Consider the following 23,148-nt stretch of genomic DNA (forward strand, 5'->3'; position numbering starts at 1 on the left):
ACAGTATGCTAAATATTAGTTCATATAGCAGTGCATACTGTAGAGTATAATATGTAGCACAGTCATGTATTTCTGCATTATAGCACATACTATATAATGCATATATGACTTTTACGTATTCTTTGTTCAATACTTATTTATATGATGAACAAACATATATCAATGTGGGGGGTTGGGGGGGTCAAATGTAAGCTGTAAATGTGAGTGGTAAGACAATGAACAAAACTGAGTCACAGTTTTCAGGCTTGACTGCTGCTTAACTTCTCTAGATTATAAACTTGAAGCTTTTCCAAACTACATTTACATTAGTAGCTTTCCCACCACTGGCCATGAGCAATCTCTGCCAGTAATAGGTTTTTCTAATTCCACTCCAAATCCACTGCCAATATGATCATCCTGCTCAGCACAAACTGGGACTGTATCCATTCAGCCACAATATATATATGCAGATTTCTTTCTCCCATGCTAAATTATGGGGATCTAACTAATTTCCCTTTCAAAAGGTTAGGAAAGAAACTGAGCCCAGGGAGGGGTGAAGATGGAGGGGGGGGACGGCAGACCATTCCAAAGCTCTTTTCTCCCGTTATGGCTCAGAACTGAAAACAGGATTACCTCATGCATCTCATCATAAAAACACATGTTGCCTCTGATCAGGATTTTCAACGTTGAGTCTGTGGGGATTTAATCAGGGTTTACAGTGCAAGTGTTAGGGCTGGCCAAAGGACGACCTGCCAAACAACATCTGCATGGACTGAGATCTGTCCTCCATCAGACTAGACTGGGAGCTACGTGGACACTTGGATTTGAGGACACTTTGGACCGCCGCTGTGCCGTCTGCGATGTTGATGACACTCTGCTGCTTCCTCGAACCCCACGGGTTGGGCTGGATCAGAATGGGAGGTTAAAAGGGCAAATAACATCATGGGAGGCAAACAAATGAAATGGTATGAATGAAGTTCCACAGCTCCCTCTCATTTCTTCTTTCCTGTGTCCATCTTCTATTCCTTTCCATTTGGATGGTCCCAAGAAATCAGATTCATACTACTGTCTATCATTTTCTTCATTTGACTGCAATGTTGTGATGTGGCTGTATATGAATATATTATAACCTATAAGGAGTGAGACCTCTGAATGTATGTCTGAATTCTGCCCATAATATTGATGTATTTGTTCTCACCTGTAAATGTTTTATTGTTTTAGAGTAATTAGTCTTTTTAAAAACAGGTTACTTGGTCTGTTTGGACCAGCTTCAAAACACTAATGTGTCACACAGATATGTCATGGCAGTGGATATTTAAGCAATTTCACTGTGACAGTACGATTAAGAGGTTACTTGCACAAGATAGTGTATAGATTCATTTAAAAACCCAAGGTCTTGAGACATACTTTGTAAAAGTTTAACAACTTTTAACTCTATAAAGCAGTGTCACGCACAAGGCACTGCAAAACATGCAAGACACAAGGACAATGGTCAAACGCATGCATCAAGTGGATGTTTACAGGTAGGAAATCCAAACACTGATTTTACAATCTGAATTCACAAGCTGACCAACTGTAAGCAATTCCAAAAGTATAACTGTAACGTCCACATTCAGGCCAACAACACATGATATTACTTTTATTCAAGTTAATTTAAATAAAATATATTTTCAGTTACTTTTTCAGTCTATTTTTGCTATGCCAAATGAAAATAGATTCAACAACGATATGTGCCTCTGAGAAAAACCCACAATTCTGGCCTAATGGAATAAATTCGGGTTCAACAAAACTGTTGAGAGAATGATTCAGTGATTCACTCAAAGACTTTCATGAGATTTGTTCTTTGTATGAATCATTGTTTTGAACAAATTGGTTGAGTTTATGATTCAATGACTCATTCACAAAGTTTTTATTCCTGAATGAATCAGTTTTTTTTTAATGAAATGGGTGAGTGAATGAATCAATAATTTACTCACAAATACAATAACTTAACACCGCAAACTGATACAATCATGTAAGCATCACGAAGAGTTACTGAACTTCTCCCTTTTTCATCCCCACAGCTTGTAACAAAATAAAATGGGTGATGAAACAAACCCATTGTCCATAATGCACAGTGAATGTAAAGTACAGTGTGATATGAATGGTTTTAGATGAGCCATTCATATTATTTTGTATGACTGGTTTACAATAAATCAACATGTTCCTCTTTGTATAAATAATCAACATTTAGTAATACGCCACCCCTCAGAGCAGCAGTCTGCTTTGATTTCATGCCTGTGTACACATCCCTTAATGTAGTCATTTTCAGAAGCTTAATCAAGAAGATGTAATCCTGGTTAATAGTCCTTATCAAAAAGTCATAATCAGTTTATGCACACAATACTAAATTGATGACTCTAATCAACTGAGAGAGTTGCTTTGTGTCTTATTCTGTGTGACAGACTTCATTCTGTCTTAATTTCTTTGCTAGATCTCAATTTCAATATTGCATTCCCATGCCAGAGGAGCAACTAGAGTGTTGGAGATAGAGTCTTTACTGAAAACAGATGAATTGCATGTGACTTATGAATTCCCTGAAACTTTATTAGAGCAGTTTTGAAACTGAAAACCTGTATGATAATGGTGACATGTCTATTGTAACTGGAAATTCCCTATTATTATTTACATGTGCTAAAAGTGAACACATTATACCTTATGCACACGAAAAGCTTTCACTGTCATCAAATTACTCCAGGTGGTTATATATGAATAATAATTAGGTCCATGCAAATACATGGTTATCTTCCTAACTGATTCTTTGGAACATCTCTCCAGCCTCAGTTCATCCAGTCCAGCACACACACCCAAGGAAGAGTACATTATTGCCAAATCTGAAGATTCAGGAGAGCTAGTGTTGAACCACACAGAGCAACCACAAAGCCTAGGTAGGAGGTTTTCCCTATACTTGACCCTACTTTCCATACTGTTTCTATATGTTTCTTGTATTTTTTTTTTCCTTTGTAGAGGATGTAGTGAAATCCTCAGCCACAGAGCCATCCCCTGACCCAGGGCATGATGGGACAGAGGAAAGCAGCACATGGGAGGAACAGCTATGTGCCCAGCAGGAACAGCTGGAGAAGGAGATGCAGGAGACCAGGAAAATGATGACCAGGCTACAGGTAAGTTACTTAGACATATTTAAATATCATTGTTTTTGTGACATCAGGCTTTTTATGTCAAATACTGAAGTCATGTACAGAAGACTTGAAAATGTTTTTTTTTTTTTTTTTTTTTATCGTACAGACCCAAAACTTTTCATTGGTGTATATTACATAAAAATATGATTTAATTGTATAAAGGAATACATACAATGCTAGTTATAAAATTAGCCATGGCGAGACAATGTAGTCTGACTGATCACATGATGACTGTTGTTTGGTCTAGTTTAATTCACAGTAAGTTACCTCAGTGCTTTAAAAACCTCACACTCACTGTACCCGTGTCTTCATTCAGGCCTTACTGCTGCATGGCTCTCTACCTGAAGACGAGCAGACATCTACCCTGAGCTTTGGAGACAGTACCAGCTCAGAGCAACAGCTGGTGATCTATCATTCTGCTTTTCTGTGCTTTCTGAGGAGTAATGTGAGAAGCTGTGCATGTCTCATTTACAGTCTATTACTAATGACATATTCATTTTATCCTGCCACTGAAGATTTTAACCAGGAGTCGTCTGGACCAGAGTGTGGAGGAGTCTTTAGATCTGAAGGTAAATTATATTGCTGAAAACAAATATGAATGATAACAATTACTGATACAGACTGACAGACAGACAGATATATAGAGTGCAAACATAGTACAGTTTGCGTACTAAATGAGAGTTGTAATGTATTTTTTTGCAGAGAGAACTTTTAAGATACAAGCAGGAGGCACGTAATCTGCAGGCTATAAAGGTGAGACCACATGACAATCAGTGTAGTGTGTTTTTATATATAAAACATATGTATGCATTTGCATGAAATATACAAAATATAATTCAAAATTTAAAACTATATATTAATTTATGTTATTATATTATATTGTAGAAGTGTGGGTAATTATTCATAATTATTCAGCATTAGCTTTTGCAGTGTAGTACACCAGATTTGTTGCCATTTGGGATAATGTAATTTGGTCCCTGTGTCCATCTGTCTACCCAGGATGCCTTGCAGCAGAGAATGTCTGTGCAGGAGGACTCAGTGCTGCAGCTCAAGCAGGAGCTTCTCAGATCCAGCATGGCCAGAGAGGAGCTGGAGGGACAGAATGTGAGTCTGACATCAACGCTAATTATAAAAGAAAAGAATAATAAACTAAAAGAATACAAATATCCAATCGCATTTGGTTCTTCTCTATAAATGTGTCAAGTATTTGACGGTTTTTCTTCTTCTTCTTTAGGTCGAACTAGAAAGAAAGCTGAGTGAACGGAACAGATTGCTGAGTGGATATAAAGTAGGCAAACTCATCCTAATCATGCTTAGGGTTTAGTGTTCTTTAATCATCTTTTGTGCTTTCATGGACAAATTATTATTACTTTTGTGAATTGTGGTTTTGCAGCAATTTTTTTGGAACCCGCTGGAACATTGTATATAGTACATTCATGAAAATACTTTTTCTCTCACATGCACTTGTCTTTGTAGAAAGAATTAGGGCAGAAAGACAGACTTCTTCAGCAGCAGCGAGCAAAAGTGGATGAAGCATTGCTCAGGATCAGTGAAAGCTTTCATAGGGTAACTAAATGAACTACTAGGGGCCTATTTATTCAATATTTGTTTGTCCTTTAAAAAGTTTTATATTATAATGTTGCACATAAACACTCTGTAGCTGTAATTTATTTAACTAGTGGAAGCCATAGCGCACCAAGAGTCTCCTGACCTTCCTAATCTATTTAGCTTTGTATTTATTAGACATTCCCATAAAATATGGATTAAGATATAAGCACAAACAACTTTAAATGAATTTGTAGTGCATAAATTCGTAGTGTTCTACATTAAAAATACAAAAACTGCTTGCTCCAATTGTCAGGCTGTGAGAATAATTTCTACAGTCACATGATGGACACATCCTCTGATGTTTTCCAACACAGAATGGTGAGTCATGGCATACTTCAGTTTAAAAAGAATTTGCTTAATTTCAAATAAATGTGTGTATCGTGTGTTCTTTGGTTCTGGCTGGGTGTGTGTGTGTCAGAGGGATGAGCTACAGCTGGTGCGAGATGCTCTGCGCGGTCTGGGGGACAGTTTCAGTGGTCATGACCCGCAGCACCACACGCTGGACACGCTGGAGCAGGGAGTGAACAATCTGGTGGACCGCCTCCACACCACAGAGAACAAGAAAAGGCAGGAGAGAAAGGCAAGGCCGACGTTTAACTGTATCCACACTGTTAAAAATCGCTGTAAAAAAACGGCCAAATTTCGACAGTAACATACTGTTTTTCAGTAAAACAGTGCATTCTGGGTAATATTCATCGTTTTCGAGAAGGTAGCCTGCTGCTATATATCGTAAATTAACAATGTTCAAAGTCGACACTCAGCGGCTGTGTTTCAAATCACACCCTACACTCTCATTCACTATTCCCTACATGAGTTTACTAATATAGTCCACCTAACAGAGAGAATGAAAACTAATGCGTGAATTCAGACAATGATCAACAGCTGCTGTTAACGAGTAGAATCACTGAAGAAAAAAGAAACAAGACAAACACAAGAAATACAACTGACTTCAGCCACAGCCTTAGATGAAATCAACGGAAGATTTAAACAATCAACAAACAGCTTTACCAACTTCACTCATTACTAACCAGACTGACTTTATTTCTTTCAGATCAGCGATCAAAAGATCTTATTGAGAATTACAGAGATGTAGATGATAATGTTAGTTTATTTTAGCATCACCATTGCGGAGATCATTGTTTGCTTTAGTTGGGCTCCTGACCCTTGACTTTTGTTTCATTGCTATATTTGTATCTTTATGATACATCTGTTACAGCAATATTAATCTTGATGGTCAAGTGATTATGACTGTTTCTGTCAGGCATGATCTACTAGACTGACTTGTTGCTGTAATAGTCAAATAATAATTTGGTGTTGAAACATATGAGTGAATAACACTTTTCTTTTGTTTGTTTCTTCAATTTTATAAGATTGAACGGTAATGTGATTATCTGGATATGGATTTAACAAAATTTTGAGCTTTAAATATTTTGGGCAGCAGTCCTCACAACATTGAAAGAGAGACATCAACAATCAGCATATTAATCTCAACAATGGTGACAATCAAAAGGTTTATGATGCAATGCATGCTGGGTACCAGCACAGGATAAAACTCATCCATGACTCCCAGCATGCATTGCGGCATGAATACATTATGCCACTGAATTGTTCACTTATTTTCTTGAATTCTTATGTGCTTATAATTTTGCATTTGTTTTAAGTTTTAGTAGCATGTGTTGTGATGTTCAGAACTGATCTGTTCATTTATTTTGTGGATTGTCACCATTGTTGTGATTCATACACTGATTTTTGATGTTTCTGTCTAAACTTCAGCAAAGGTTTTTTTTTATTATGAGTGAAATTTTCTTAACAGTATTTTTTATCACTTATGTCTCAGCAGTGTTCCTTCTTATGCTGTAGTCAATATTCAATAAGAGAAGAGACACAGGATTAGATCAGAAATAATAGTATTTGTTCTTGTCAATCTAAAAACAACAATATCAGGTATTTTTTCTTCTGTGTACTTTTGTTTTGTTATAACAGGTTCCAAAGGCACATTGTTACAGCATGTAAAAAAAAAAAAACCTTAGTTGTTGAAAAGTCACGTTCAAGAGCCCAACTAAAGTAAACACTGATCTCCATCATGGTAGTGAAAAAAACACCTAAACCTATTTAACTCTCCATAAGTTCTTCTGTAGACATCTGACAGAAATAAAGTCAGTCTGGTTAGTAATGTGAATCTGGTGAAGCTGTTTTAGTAGTTGTTTAATCAGATCTTGAGAGATTTGATGTATTCTTTTATTCAGTTGATTTCATCTAAGGCTGTGGCTGAAGTCATTTGTAGTTCTTGTGTTTCTCTTTCCTTCAGTGATTCTGCAGGTGTTTATCACTAATGCTCAATCATCAATTAATCACCGAATTATCTCATTAACTTCACTGATTCAGTGTTACTCTAACACTCTGTAGTATGCACACATTATAAGTGTTAATTTAAAACTGAGGATTTTCTTGTGGGGTTTAAAGGGTTAAAGATTTAAGATGAAGAAAAAACAGCATGAAACATAATTTAACAGTAATAAACTGTAATTAATTTACAGGAAACAAACTGTAGAAAAACAGTTATTTACTGGCACCCCTGCTGCCAGTAAATAACAGTTTTTCTACTGTTTCTTGCCGTAAATTAATGGTTGCCAGCAAAAAAAGTGTTTTTCTACAGTTTGTTGCCGTTAAGTCAAGGAAAAACAGTAATATACTGTAAAATGTAAACGTCAGATTTAGTTCAAGATTTAGTTCAAGTTAATTTAACTAAAATATTTGTGAACATCCATAGAAAAAAAATTAGGCAAAGTCAAACACTGATAATGAGAGTAAATACTGAACTTGACTGTATTAATGTGTGTTTGCACAAGAGAGATCGTTTAGTTTAATGTAGTTTTGTAGTTCACCATTGTGCTGTAGAGTAGAGCCTGTGCTTCAGTCAATGATGAGCCACAAATTCTGATCTTTTGCTGCTTTATATAAAGACAGTAAATGTGGAGTCGCTGATACAGTGGTGATCTCTGTGTTAAGTACTTCAGCACATACATGTATGCTATAGCTGACAATGAGCTGCAGTGATTTGAGTAAAAGTCATGTATTTAGTTACTTTATTACTGCACATTAAGTGTTTGCATCGTTATATTAAGAAATATTCCTTCTCAGTGAACTCAAATGAAATAAGTTCATAGTACTAACATCGTAGGAATGCTAGTTTTAAAATCTCGAACTGTTTGATGCAGTGGGAGTGGAGTTAATTTCCATGGTAGAATTTACGGTAAAATACTGTTAAAAAATAAGAGTGGTAAATTAATGGTTAAGAGCTGTAAATTACCAGTACTTTACTGGCACCCCTGCTGCCAGAAAATTACTGTTATTTAACGGCAAATTTTTTTACAGTGCATCACTACTAACAAAAATATATTCCAAGAATGCTTGCTAACATTGATGTTATGTTATAAAAATCTTGACAATGAAATATTTCTTCTTGGCAAAGTGAACGTTAGAGACATCATTAAGAGAACATTACATTTGTCCTGCATGCATCACCACCGAGAAGTCTGACATTTTCAGTCCCAGGGGAAAAAAAGTCCATAGTCCATAGTGCACTTGTCTAGTTATGATATTTTGAGTTCAGAACATTAAAAAAAAAAAAAAATCTTAAACATGCATTTAAGCGATGCATTTTGTGAATTTTTTTGTGCTACCAGAGCTCAACTAGGTCTCCTGGACGAAAAGCCAATCACGCAGACCGAGAATCATGGCCATCAAGCTCAAGTAGGTCAATTCAGTGTTATTCTGCTAGAAATTCATGCAGGGTACCACTTTTTAGAACAATGAGTGGCTTTTCTGTAACCTTTCTGTCGTTTGTGGTTGTTGGATTCAAAGATCATTCACATTCAAACTGAATTATCCTGCTTTATTTTATGAAGCAATTCACTGAAAAGAAAAAAAAAATGCTTAAATATAGAACATTCAAAGTTTTCTCTACAGAGGAGCAATATTTAAGACAAATTCAATAGTTTCAAGCATAGCTAAAATATATTTATATATATATTAACTTTTGATTCACACCAATTTCCATAAATTCTTTGTTATTTTTATTTTTTTCAGAGATGGCTCATTCTCACAGTAGCCCCGTTCTTAGTGCAGCAGCCTCAACCAAAGTTAAAATGCCATTTTAAGAAAGCATATCAAAAATGTAATTTTTCACTAAGGTGTATGTTCATAGTATATGGTAGTGTTGTGAATGCAAATGCAGTTGACACATATCTACCTTTTTCTGCACAGGTGGAGGCTTTTTTATGTGCTTTACATTTTCTAAAATCTCAGCAATGCACAATATATCTGTGTTATATTGGTTATTTGCTGATATTAGACACTTGTATTTCATTTTTCTAAGCTAAACTAAATGTAATCTTCATCTAATCTATGAATGAATATCCATTTCCATACTGTATTTTATGATGCTATGTCTAAATTCCCTTTAAAATGAGAGATTTAAGTTTTGATTGTTGTATTTTGAAGTTATTTAAACAAAATAACATATTTTTTTAAATCAAATATTTATTAAAATCATTAATTATTTTTTTTCAACAGCAATAACATGAAATAATTATTGGTTTATAACAGAATTTATTTTGGTGCATCCCTAGACAATATCTATTATAGTTTCATAGTCTGTGAATAAAATATATCTGTTGAGGCCAAGAATGATCTATATAATTACTGATGTAAAAGTGAATTTCATTGCATGAACTTGGAGACAACAGTCTGTAATAACAACTATAGTGTTTATATTTTCAGTTTCTTGGTAAATAAGAGTTAGGTGTTCTCATTACAGTCACTGTAACTTTTAGAGTCTGTTTCTTCTTATTAAATGTTGCCGTGCATGTGTCTTCCTTGACCAACTCAGGAAACTGAAGATGAAGATAATACAGGTCTCCTACATCCAGGAGAATATCACCCTAAATAATAAAGAAACACCCTCTTATTGAGTACACAACATGAATAAAACCCTCAAGAAACATGTACAATATAAGGTTTGCGAAAAAAAAAAAAAAACAGAACTTGGGAAAATTCAATTTATAAAACAAAAAGGGCAACAGTTTTGTAATTAACACGTCACCCCACAAAGCTGACGTACTGGTGAGACCTGATTGGGCTGGTTTCTTCTCCTGCTCTAAATGTTCAGCTGGATGGTTGAGTCCTCATTACTCTCAGCCAGCCGTAGTGAGGAGATCTGCTGCAAGAGTGTTGGGGCTACACAAAGATTGCACTACAATCCTCAAAATCGGATAGACCTGCTGCAGAGCTTATAATCATAGCCAGGGATTCCATGCTCAAATTGTACGAAAACCACTGTAACCACTAAACAAAATGCTTGTTAAATATCCTTCCAAAAGAAGTGCAACAATTTAACGTTACTCGTGCTGAGTGGAGAGACTAAACTAATATGAAAACTGTTTGGAACTAACGGTACACGGATGTTTATGTTAATAGCCTATCAATAATTAGTCTTACACGACAATATTTTGTTAAAGAGAAAGATAAATGATCATTTCAGGACAAGCTTTTATCCCTCCCTAAACTCATAAAAGGTTACCATAAAAACTAATCTAATACATGCACTGTTCCTTGTCCTCTGATAGATGGCGCTGTTTACTCAAAATAACTGTTTCCATTCAGGACTGCCAGGGGCATCAGAACGCAGGATCTTCCGAATTAAATATGTTTTTTTGTGTTACTAAAGACGTTTACAAACTCTAAAAAGCGATTTTAAATACAGTAAAATTGTTTGGTGATTCATCTAATGATTTTTTATAGTCTCTACAAATTTGTAAAACGTATTAAATCGAAGCGCGTAATCACAAGCGACTATGATTGGACCAGGCTAATCAGCGCTGAGAAAAGTAACAGTTTGTACGTGATAGCAGCGGGCCCTGGCATTCAAGTACCAGACTCTTGATGTACGCGGTGTTAAAACTTGTAAATTCGCGTAGTTAATTAAATACTCTTTATTAGGCTTTCCAGACAGAAAAATAAATAAATAAATACCTGAGCTAAAGAACAATAATCACACATGAGCTAGTCTGACCAACTAACAGTTAGCCAAGTCACTTTTCTGATTAAAATTGAGCCAATCTACATTTTGGTAATTGACTTTAATGACCAGTATTAGAAGAAAACAAATATGATGGCTAACTTTTAAAGACAAGTTTAAGTAGTTTATTCAACCGACCTCTGAAACTTGTTTTCTTTTTCAATATTATTAGTTTATGGGGTTTTTAGAATGAAAAAAGAAAACAACAACAACAACAACAACAACAGAACAGCACTCATTTTTGATAAACATTTATTTTAAAACCACAAAGTAACACAAAATACAGCAAAACATGTAATGTACAAACATCTAAATGTAATCATTACATTTCTTTATAAATATTAAGGCTTTACATAATCAAATAGAATAAATTAAATAAAAGGCCACAATTTATAAATGGTCAGGATATTCTTCTCTTCCCTTCTACTATCAAACGTGTCTTTAGTAGCTCTAGGAAAGGAATCAAGTTGAAAGCATAGTGTCAATTAACAGCTCCAGTTTATATATCAAGGGTCATTGAAGCCTGTCTCTTCATTTACTTGCCTCTATAATGTCATATATCCACCCTAAAAACTCAGCCACTTTGGTATAAACTCCTGGATGGTTTGGCTCAGCACAGCCTGTTCCCCAGCTAACGACACCAACCAGCCTCCAGACATTCTCATCCTGGCAAACCAGAGGACCTCCACTGTCCCCCTGAGAAAATGTGAAGACATTAATACATATTCTCACCAACTCATTAGATAAATCTAATTTAATTTAGAAAACAAAAACAAAAAAACATTTAGAGTAGAATGAAGCTCACCTGACATGCATCTACTTTTCCTTCTGTATATCCAGCACAGAGCATTCGAGGGGTGATCTCTCCATTGTACATGCATGAGCTATTGCATTTCTTTGTGCTTATTAAAGGTACAGGTGCCTCTTTGAGAACCTCTGGTATATGAACTTAAAAAAAGATTGGATACATGACATAATGCAATGTCTAAATCCTAAAAATAACAAATATTAAATCATTTTAATATGCATGCATTTAAATATGCATTTGTAGAAAAACAATACCATCATCTGGCTGTGTATATCCCCAACCAGAGATCCAACACTGGGTTCCTCCTGGTAGATCATAATCATACTTAGGGAGACATACAGGTCTGATGGTGTCTGGGTGTATAAAGAACATTTACAACCTGAAACAACTAGTAGGTATGAAATACATGGCATACACAGTGACAAATTTACTAGATATTGGTCACCTGAGAAATTCAAAAGAGTTCTTAATTTCACCAAAGCGATATCATTGTCATGAGTCCTGTGGTTGTAATTCTTGTTGTAGATGATCCTCTCCACAGCTAAGCCTTGGTACTGAGCCAGTTTAGCTGAATTGCTGGTTACAATACCAGCATAAACCACCCAACTGGACACTTGAGGTAGCCTGTAGCTTCAATAAGCAAGCAAATCAGATGATATGCACACTTAATTGTATTATGGTAAATTCCTTTGCAGAACTCAATGTGAAACTGAAACTTTAGTGGCATTATGTTTCATGTTACAGTGCCTGTCATCTGGTTAACCCTGTGTCTTTTGTATTAACTGCACCACATTCCAACACTGTTGTCAACAACTACATAGTTACAGTGGGTGAGTCTCACAAAAACGTGTCCTTTTAGGGTTAAAGAAATAGTTTACTCAAAATGAAAATTTGTTGAAAATGTACTCACCCTCAGGCCATCTGGTACGTAGATGAGTTTGTTTCTTCTTTGTAATGATTTTGGGGAAATTTGGCTGCAGTGAATGGGTGCCGTCAGAATGAGAGTCTTCTCACAATCACAATTATCCAATAATTCACATGACTCCAGTCCATCAATTAATGTCTTGTAAATTAAGAAGCTGCATGTTTTAAATAATCATAAAATCAAGGTACTGTTTCTTCAGACTAAAAAACGAGTCTTATATTCATAATATTGCTTTCTCCAATGAAAAAAATAAATAATTAAATTTGAATCAGGAGAGAAATATGTACAAATCAAGATGCATTTACAAGTGAAAACAGTCCTAACTGGAGGAAGTGTTATTATAGATTATGGACTCTTATTTGGGTTCAAACGCCTTTATTTGTTTCTTGCAAAACATGCATTTTTTTTTTTTACTTTAATTGATGTTAGATGTTAATTGATGGACTGGAGTCATGTGGTTTACTGTTTTTATCAGCTGTTTGGACTCTCATTCTGACGGCGCCCAATGACTGCAGATGATCCATTGGTGAGCAAGTGATAAACTCTGGTGAGATTCACCCAAAGTCACAGTTATTGTAAATGAAGAATCTTACTTGTGGACACAGTGAGCAGCTGTAACTATCCATTGGTTGGTGATGATGGATCCTCCACAGATGTGGCGGTTACTGTAATAGAGACTCACTTGCCAGGGCCATCTGCCAAGAGTGGCTTCAACTCCTCCAACAATCCTAGGCAGCTTTGCTCTGGTCCCGCACTCTACAATGAAGCAAATAATAAACACTCAGCTGCAGACAGACAGTGTATATGGATAGTATGTATTATTTCAGACTAATATATTAAGACGCACCAAAACATTTCAGTGCTATGACCTTTCCTGTACTACAGCTTCCCCTGCAAAAAAAATAAATAATTAAATAAAAAATAAAAAGTGTGACAGTTGTTCTGGAAATTCATAATTTGTATTTTTCATTACTACCTGAAACGCCATAAACTCTCAAAATTGCTTTGGTGTTCTGAAGTGATTTGGACAAATCCGTCTGTGTAGTTCGGCCCAATATCAGTCAGATTCACCCCTTTGTGCTTTGACAATCTGAAAGGAGAGATTATTTGACAACACTTGATATATTTCATCTAAAAATTGTCTTTTTGAAAAAGAAAGTTTTCATTTAATTCAAATTTCTCATTTAAAGCTGCAGTAGGTAACTTTTGTAAAAATATATTTTTTACATATTTGTTAAACCTGTCATTATGTCCTGATAGTAGAATATAGCAATATTCGGACGGGACTAGTTTTCTAAACTAAGTTTGAGTTTCGATTCTTACCACCTGACGTCTGTGATTTTCATGTACCAATTCGGACGGGACTAGTATCTCCGTGTTTATTACAGAGGTGGGAGGGTCTGTTTTGTGCATCTGGGCGTCACAGAGATCACGCGCTCTGTATGCTTGCATTGCATTCATTCAGAATGATTGCCTTAGTATTATTACAAAATAAATACTAAATGGCTAGTATAGCAAAACCATGTTAATGTGTGGTTCCTTTAGTTTAACTTGTTTTCCTTTTTTTTTTTATTAAATGTAATTAAAACATTATGTAACTGAGTATATAAATGAACGTGAGTAATCTTACCTGATGCTGATATTACAATAGTTGGTATTAACAGTTTACATGATCTTGCTCTTGATTTTATTATTTGTATTATTTTTTTATTATTATTTATTTGCTTAGTCAAACATGCGCACGGTAAGAGCATCTACGGTAATTCACGTTGGCCAAAACACACATGGAAACGCGTTGTGAAATAAAATATCACCAGCAATCACAGACATTAGCATTCGGACAGGATTAGTTTTCTCAGAGGATCACTGAGTTTGCTGAAAAACGGTAGGCAATTTGCTCTGGAATTATCACAGAGGTTGTGTGAGAAAAACTCAGACGTTGCAGATTCGGACGGGATTAAAATCACCAAGTACATCTGTGAAACGCAGATGTCTCTAATGACCCCCTGTAAAACTAGTCCCATCCGAATAGGGCTTATGAGACAGATAATCCCAGTGGTCATATTGCCATTTGCAGAAAGTCATCCGCTCCCGGTAATAAACAACCAATCAGAGCTGCGGTCCGTAACTTTGTTTTGGTTTCAAAATGTAGAAAAATTTATATAATAAGCGAGTACACCATGAATCGATGCTGTGTTTTTAGCTTGTCCTGAATCACTAGGGTGCACCTATAATAAGTCTTTATATTCGGACTATTTTAGATTGCTTTGGGGATACCGCGGCAGAGTAACCCAGTACCTTTGTGATTCTTCATAGACATAAACAGAAAGAAGTAGTTCCGGCTACGATGTTCTTCCGCAAGACGCAAGCAGATCTGTTTATTAACCGCTAGAGCTTCAAAAGTTACCTACCACAGCTTTAATTCCAAACAGAATTTCTCAGTGTTCGCTGTAGCCATCAGATCATGCAGTACTTTAGGGAAAATAGCTGTTTTGGGAAACAGCTCCATGATTATGCAAAAAACTAATCTCAACAGTAAAATTCATACAAGTTTTGAGTTACATGAAGTAGAGTAAATGATGACAGAATTTTTATTTGGGAGTGGACTATCCCTTTAAACCCCCTTAAAATGTCTGTATGCTGGACACGTCATGTTTTGAATTAGAAGCGAACATGACTTCAAAGTACATTTCAGTACTGCTGTCACTCTTTGAATGGTTGACCTATAGAAAACAGCCACAGCTGGTAGTCAAGTGAAAGGTGCTGAGAGCAGCAAGTGTGTGTGTGTGATTCAGCTGTCAGCATGCTCACCTCAGATAGCCCAGCTGTCGACAGACGAGCGTTCCCAGAGAGGAGTTCCACCTCTCGTAACATACGGGCAGCCACGTCTGTAGCTTCTCCAGCTGGATCTCCAGAAGAGAGTTCTCAGCACTGATCCTGTAAAACACTGAGCCCACGTTCAGTCAAAATCCCTCCTAAAACAACATACTGTAGCACAGTGAATAGGGCTGCTGTTAGGGGATAACCAGTTCACAAGGACTGACCAGATTTTCAAGGCTTTTATGAAGGAGAGGACTTTTTAAGTTGAACGATTCACCAGAATGAAACAGACGTTCAATTGCTTAATATGATAAAAAATGATTGTTTAGGTGCGTGTCTTTGATTTTCTCATTTGCTCAGACATTAAAAACAGCAGTATGTATTCAAAAAGCTGCTGTAAAGGTTTTACCATTGGAGAACTACCATGAAAACAACTGAACTATTGTCACACTACTCAAAAATGTACACATTATAGTATACTAAAGTTATAGAGTTGCTTGGTTTTAATTAGTTACAATGCCAGCTATGTAGTCCACTTAATTTTTACGTCCTCTCCCTTAAGTTTGCTTCTCTTGTTAATGTGTTGGTTACAGCTTTCGCTGGTCATTGTTTATGTCACTTTGTTAATAGTGCCAGTGAGTTTAGATGGATGTACACTGTGTGTTTACCTGCTGGGTCACTATTGTTTTTGTAAATTAGCAAATAAAGGGACCTTTATTACCTTTCCTGGCATCTGTCACAGAGGTGTCATCGGTTACATTGCAGAAGGATGTGTCTTTGGTGTCTCCTAAACTCACAGGGCTCTGAGCTGAGTTTGGCCTTAAGAGAATTTTCACTGGAAAAACATTAAAGACATTAAATGCAGAAATATTTCATTTGAGTGCTACTGTGTGTATACATTACAAGTGCACGGATTTCACCAAAGCTTTTGAATTATTTAACTTCTTACCTATGAACCAAACTCCAATGACAACGCCTCCCAGCAGACAGAGTACACACAGAGCTGCAAACGCTCTCACCAGTTTATGGGCCGACACTTTGCCAGGCACTTTATTAAATAATAATAGTCAACAAATGTCAAAAAAATGTATAATAATAATCATATTTTGGTAAAGAGTATTACTTAGAAAGAATAAATAATTACAAAGAATAATACTGAAACAATCTATATCTTGCCTGGATGGAGAAACTGTAGCTCTCGGATCCAGGTGGGATTATTCTCATTCCTGTCCACCTGCAGATGCTCTGGATGGAAAGTCTGTCTGACCACAGGATTCTCAATCACTGCCACAGCATCTCTCCTAAGACTCTGTAACAGAGCCACTGATATGATCAATATCAGTGTCATATTGTATATGAAAATAAATGCTCCTATTTTGTTCATGAGTGTTCAAGTTGTAATAACCCTTCATAACTTCATAGTGAAATTCTCAGACAACAATGCTGTTTTGATCCTTCTGTATGAACATATTGATCCGTCGGTCTATTTTTTAGAGGTATCAAGGTTTATACTGTAGAATGGTGTGATCTAAACCACTTTATTTTAAATACAAAAGTACAGTCTGAGGCGATTATTTTGACCCCAGCTCAGTAGGAGATGGTACTCCATGACTGCATGGTTTAGTAACATTATAGTATCATTCTTGCGCATTCCTTCAAAATTGAAATATGGAAGACTATAGGGAAAAGAGAATGTCAGAAGAGAATATCACCTAGAGTTGTTATGCTCGGCGTGATTTTGCAAAGTAAGACATGTTCCTGGATTTTTTTCTGATCCTGGACCAACATTATTGTTCAAAAATATAGACTTGACCCAATCCAATGTGCTTATTGTTATATTATTATAATAAGTGTCAATGTAAATGCACCTTGAGTCTGTATGGGGACAATAAAGTGTCGTTCGTTCTTTCATACAATAAGTCATAATAAAAGAGATCTGGTTTAATGTACTGATGTCAGTAGATTAACAAATATTGACGTTTGCTTTCATAACGTTCATACTTGTGCTGAGTTTAAATACAAATTAACATTGATTTAGTCAAACTTTGTACGGCAAATAAAAAAATGCAATACATATGTTGTCACCATTTGTTTTTTAAATTATGGATATATATATATATATATATATATATATATATATATATATATATATATATATATATATATATATATATTTGTGACAAATTGTTGTGGGTCATGTGAATTTATTTTTTCTAAATAGGTTTATATTTGAATAAACCTATAACATACACTATTTCAGAAATAGCACACCATTTTAATCATGAGCTATCAAGGAGCACTAAAGAGCACAACACTGGTAAATGTGTTTTGTTGTGACTACTCTTGCTATCTTCTATGCAGTAGTACTATGAAGTTATTGCTATTTCAGGTAACATTGTATACATAAAAAAGAACTTAGAAAAATAGCGATATGATGATAATCAGTGTGATGAGTTGTCTTTAGAAATACTGCTTCCTTTGTGCATTTATTAAATATGTATACAATAATTTCCCCTGATAAACAAATAATAAACTAAATTAAGTTGAAAGAATTAATTGTCACTAAAGATAAAACACATTTTAGGAAGACACACCCGCAAATAGAATCATTCTAGCAGAAAATACTCATATAGACTTAAAATATAACACAGATATGATCTTAATCTTGCAAAATATAACACATACTGCTGAAAAAAGCATATTATTAGATATGTTTCTTTATATGAACATGCTGGGAGTAACTCACCATGTTTTGGTTGTTTGGATCCAGGTGTTTCCTGGAGGGAGCTGCTCGGACTGCTCTCTCATCCACTCACCTCCATTACAGCAGAGATGCTGCAAACCAGCAGCTGGCTGACAACTGAACAGAATGCAACTCTGGATTTTCACTCCACAAAGAGACAATGAGGTCAGCAGTGGAGCAAAGAATGAACCCGTTGTTTTACCAAGGGGGTCATGGGGCCTATCCCGGCTGCCTGAACTAGCCCTTTGTAAGGCCAAAGATATCCACCTGTTACTGATAGGATACAGACTGATTAGCACCATTTTTACCTGCGCCAACAGAGGTGTGTCATGGAGCTTACCTGACAGTTCACAGCTTCTGGGAAAGGGTTGTAATTACAATATGTTGAAAAGTCTCATATCAGGATATAAGAATTTCTAAGCAGACAGATGGAGAGCAAGTATGCTACAGAATTTCAGTATTTCTTGTTGTATGGTGTTACACGTCGCAGCTAGAGCTGCAATTGTTCTATTATTCTTATATTATTGTTCTATAATTATTGTTCTACAAATTTGACCTTCTGCTCATCCAAGTTAAATTGCTAAATACACATGGTTTGATATTATATCACTAAAAATGTTTACACACAAATATGCTTATTTCAAAATTTCCCTATTTATATGTAATTTTAGCACAAAAATTATTTACCACAAAACTACTATTTTGGAAAATGTTAAATGACTACTTTAAGTTCCTTAAATTTAATCAAATTACAGTAACGCATTAATAAATAATTCGCAGTTGCCCAACACTGGAAACTAGTGATGTCTTGTGGCCGCAAATGTGATGTGATGAAATAATTCAAAACAAGGGCTTCTTCCTGTATTTATTTAAACTTTATCTCTCCAAAATTTTAGTTGGAATCTTCTTTCATGCTAGTGGCTGCTGCTCTAATTTTGATCACTGTGTTTCCCACAAAATAAGTTTGTTTGTTGTTGGTTTTTATTTTTATTTATTGATTTATTGATTATTTTGTGAAACATGTTAGAAGGACCTGTCAGGAAGGAACATGAACCCGTTTTGATATGTTTCCCTCCCCATGTGCTCCATGACCCAGTTTCTCCTGTGCTTGATTGTGTTCACGTCATCCAGGTCTTGTAATTAGTCTCGTTGACCCATGTATTTAAGTCTCAGTCCATGCGTTCTGTCTTTGTTGGGTCTACTATGTTATGTATGTGTGTCTTCAGATGTTCCTATTGTGGATTACTCCTGTTCTAGATTGCATTAAAGCCTGTCCCTTTGATCCACGCTCTGCGTCCGTTACTCCAAAACAGTTCCTGACAGAACACCCGACCTACAAAAAGAAGTATATTATGTGTTTCCTTCAGTTTGCTTTCCATTCAGTTTTTTTCCTGTTTTCCCCCATGGATGTCCTTGCTATTGATTTCACAGCCCTAGCCTGTAAAGAACTTCCCATCTTGGAGTATGCGGATGAGAACTCACTGTTCTGTATCGGGGCAAATTACCATTGCCCCGTAGACCTCCCAGACAGCACTGGACTGAGCTGGAGGGAGGCAATCATCCGGTGTCTGGAGAGCATCCGGCCCAGATCCAGAGCACAGCCCGACCCAGAGTCCAGCCCACCATCACCTCGCTGTGTGAAGCATAAGCCAGAGCCCGCACCAATGACGGAAAGCCCAAGCCCAACACAACCGACGAGCCATTGCCATATGGGGTGACAAAGCTGAAGATCACCACGGAGCCAGAGCTGCTACCGATGTCAGAACAGGTGCAAGAACCGGCTATAAAGCCCGCTATGAGGAAAAAAAATGTGGACAGCAGGAGCCAGAGAGGAGCTACACCCACTGCACCATGGCTGAGGATGAGCTTATTGTGTATGTGGGACTGCTGGATTTAGAAGGGGACCTAAAAGACTGGAAGGCTCTTAAAGAGCCACCTGTTGGAAGAAAATTGATTTGCATATATATGTATATATGGGGACGGGGGAGTGCCGCCACAAATAGGGGGTAAGGCTGTGGGAAACACTGCATGGTTTATACGCAACATTTAAAAAATGAGGACCCAGGTCTCTACATATTTTACTGTTTATTTAATGTTTTGTTGTACTGTGGATCAAAATGTATTTGTAGTAGAACACTGTTAATATTTCTAAGGCTTCACTTTTGACTGTCCTTCTGTAATATCCTTTTGGTATACACACATAATACACACATCTAGACAAAACAAGAACTAGACCTTGGCCACACTGGTAACCAAGCACACACACATCAGAACACTCACCCACACCCAAATAAGCTCACATGCACAACTTACATATCTGTGTCCTTTGATTGAATATGCAGGACATTGTAAATGCTATTTTATGAACCTGTGGTATACATATGACCCATCTTACTTAATGTGGTTCAGAATGTCATGGTATTACACTGGATCTGTTTGTCTGCTTGTTCATTCTCCCAGAATTCTGTGCTGCTGCTGCTACACACCACAGGGGTTGGTTCACCTGTTTCCAATTAATGATTGATTGCATAAAGGCTACAAATAGTCACCAAAACTTTAATCTAACAGACACACTCACTGAATAGTTTAGAGCCATTCTTGAATGTGATGTGAAAGTGAAACAATAATAAACTGGGGCCTTGCACGTAAAGGAGTTAAAGGGACAGTTCACCCACAAATTGTTATTCATTTATTCATGCTGTTTACAACATGTGTGTGTGTACAAGAATCTTTATATCACATACTACATATCCAGACTCGCAGTTAGGTTGTCATAGATTCAATCAGCTGTACCATTATTTATAAAATTTACCTGTACTTTTGATTCTTAAGTTATTTTAATATCAGTTACTTAAAATGTATGATGTGATTTAAATTATTCCCTTCTCTTTGTAGTGTTACAAGCTCTTGATATGTACACTGTAAAAAATAAGTGTAATTTTAACTGTAAAATTTTGTAAAAACGCTACGGAAAAAAAACTGATACTAGGTTAACAGTAAGTTCCCGTACTATATACAGGGAAAAACTGTAAAAGATCTAACAAAGCATTTAATGTAAATTTACAGTAAAATTTTGTTAATTATACAGCTTTCAGAAGTAAAAAAAGAACAAATCAATGTATAATTTACAGTCTAAAACTGTAAACTGATATTCCCAGAATTCCCTGCGTGACACTCCACGTTTGAAAGTATTTTGTTTAAATAATCATGTTTTTAAATAGTTCTTGTTATCAGTTATGTACATTTGAGCTTTATGTTACATCTTCTGTTGCTTAATGAAAGTTTTTTGCATTATTTAAGTATCACGTGTGTTACCATGATGGTGTTTTGTGTTTCCATAAATGTGCACCTTCTATATGTTAATATATACTTCTGCTTGTGGTGAAGCTACTTGTGATGAGCTTTGATACTTCATGTGGCTTTCTCTTATACAGTACCATCTTTATTATTATGGTGGTTGTCAGTATTTTCAAGGTACAAAACAGATTTAATTTTGTGTGTTGTTGAATTTACTGGTTTATATTCACATTTTCTTGTTTGTAAATTACAGCTTTATATTGTAAAATTAACAGTTTTTGACGTAAATGTGTTTAAAGTTTTCTGTATTTTTACAAAATTATTCTGGCAACCACAGCTGCCAAAAAGTTTTTGTAAAAACAACAAGAAATTTTTTACAGTGTAGATATAAAAAAGATATAAAAGATAAGACTTGTCCACTCCCCACACCCCAACATGTCTACATCACTGTGTGGGGAGATTTGCATAACTCTGCCCAAATGTTCATGCAACTTTTATTCTCACTGTTGCCGCTACCGCTATGTTGTTGAAACGCTGTATGTTTTGTTGTGAAACTTAGATTTGGCCTTCCAAAAGAAGACAATATCTGCGTCGTAATTCCTACAGTCGATCCGTGCTGGTTGCTGAGGAAATGCATCAGTTTCGTGTTGTGGATCGCCAGATCGGCTTCTACCGTGGATAAAGCAGAGTCCAGCCTGGGGTCGTCACATGTGGTTGCCCCAAGCCCAGCCAGCTCCTTCGTTGAATCTGCTGGCCACATCATTCTCAAGTCCACCGGCCATTCCTCACTCTAGCACGCCGGCTGTTCTTCACTCTAACCCCTTGGCCGTTCTTCAATCAAGCATGCAGAGTGTGACGTTGTGTGATGTATTTTATAGAGGAATGTTTCCTGAACCTACAATATGTGTACAGTACATACAGTTTCAATAGAGGGACTGAGAGCTCTCGGACTAAATCTAAAATATCTTAAACTGTGTTCAGAAGATAAATGAAGGTCTTAATGGTTTGGAACGACATGAGGGTGAGTTATTAATGACATAATTTTCATTTTTGGGTGAACTATCCCTTTAAGTATTTTTCTTATGAGCAACATTAACTTTTATTTGAGTCCATAAAGGTATTTGTACTTTTACTGAAGTATGAAGATTGGATATTTTATGCAACACTGATAATCAATGTTTTTGAGGAGGCACTCCCTTTCTTTCCTCTTCAGAGAATGTGCCCTGATTAGGAGAGCTGATATTCTACATTCCACTTTAAACGCACAACATACATGTTAACACTCACACCTACACTGTTTTTATAATGTATGGGAAACAATGATCAGTTTGGTTAACAATGTCATCTTCGTCCTGTACCAAACCTTGCTTAGTCATTTAACACATTACAGAATACATGGTAACACTTTAGATTAGGGAACACATATTCACTATTAACTAAGAGTTTTCTCTTAAATAAACTCCTAATTTGATGCTGTAGTAGTTGTTATTTAGGGTTAAGGGATCTAGAATATGGTCATTGTTATGTGTTGGCCGCTGGCCTCCCCGAAGTCAAGCCTGCCGGCCACTGGTCTCTCAGTGATTTTGGACATGGCGCTACCTCCTGAGTTCTCGGCCCCTCCTCAGCCCTCCTTTATCTCCTTCGCCTCCGCTGGTAACATCCAGCACTCCTTTGTCTCCTGAGCCTCCGTTGGTTCCATCCTGCCCTCCT

At 36.3% G+C, this 23,148-nt stretch overlaps 2 protein-coding genes and 1 long non-coding RNA gene across 3 annotated transcripts; 2 read left to right on the top strand and 1 right to left on the bottom strand.

The window, feature by feature from the left end:
• Nucleotides 1-562: 562 nt before the first annotated feature.
• LOC113058899 (dixin-A-like) lies at nt 563-5,379 on the top strand (the record flags this gene model as incomplete). The annotated part of the gene is made up of 9 exons (XM_026227165.1): nt 563-944; nt 2,797-2,906; nt 2,986-3,140; nt 3,475-3,561; nt 3,674-3,727; nt 3,861-3,911; nt 4,158-4,262; nt 4,393-4,446; nt 5,185-5,379. Coding segments are annotated over exons 1-9 (834 nt in total), but the record flags the coding sequence as incomplete, so codon positions are not given.
• Nucleotides 5,380-5,795: 416 nt separating this feature from the next.
• Nucleotides 5,796-21,219, top strand: LOC113058363 (uncharacterized). Its single transcript, XR_003277961.1, has 3 exons — nt 5,796-5,939; nt 12,763-12,767; nt 21,208-21,219. It is a non-coding gene; the product is annotated as an uncharacterized LOC113058363 (long non-coding RNA).
• LOC113058362 (transmembrane protease serine 5-like) lies at nt 11,208-18,608 on the bottom strand. Its single transcript, XM_026226180.1, is given in 13 exon segments — nt 11,208-11,541; nt 11,651-11,793; nt 11,908-12,006; nt 12,099-12,283; nt 13,172-13,334; nt 13,426-13,469; nt 13,555-13,668; nt 15,390-15,525; nt 16,120-16,233; nt 16,348-16,446; nt 16,575-16,707; nt 18,145-18,186; nt 18,189-18,608. Coding segments are annotated over 13 exon segments (1,692 nt in total). The 5' UTR covers nt 18,444-18,608; the 3' UTR covers nt 11,208-11,376.
• Nucleotides 21,220-23,148: the final 1,929 nt, after the last annotated feature.

The sequence above is a fragment of the Carassius auratus genome, chromosome 40 (assembly GCF_003368295.1).
Source record: "Carassius auratus strain Wakin chromosome 40, ASM336829v1, whole genome shotgun sequence".
NCBI lineage: Eukaryota > Metazoa > Chordata > Actinopteri > Cypriniformes > Cyprinidae > Carassius > Carassius auratus.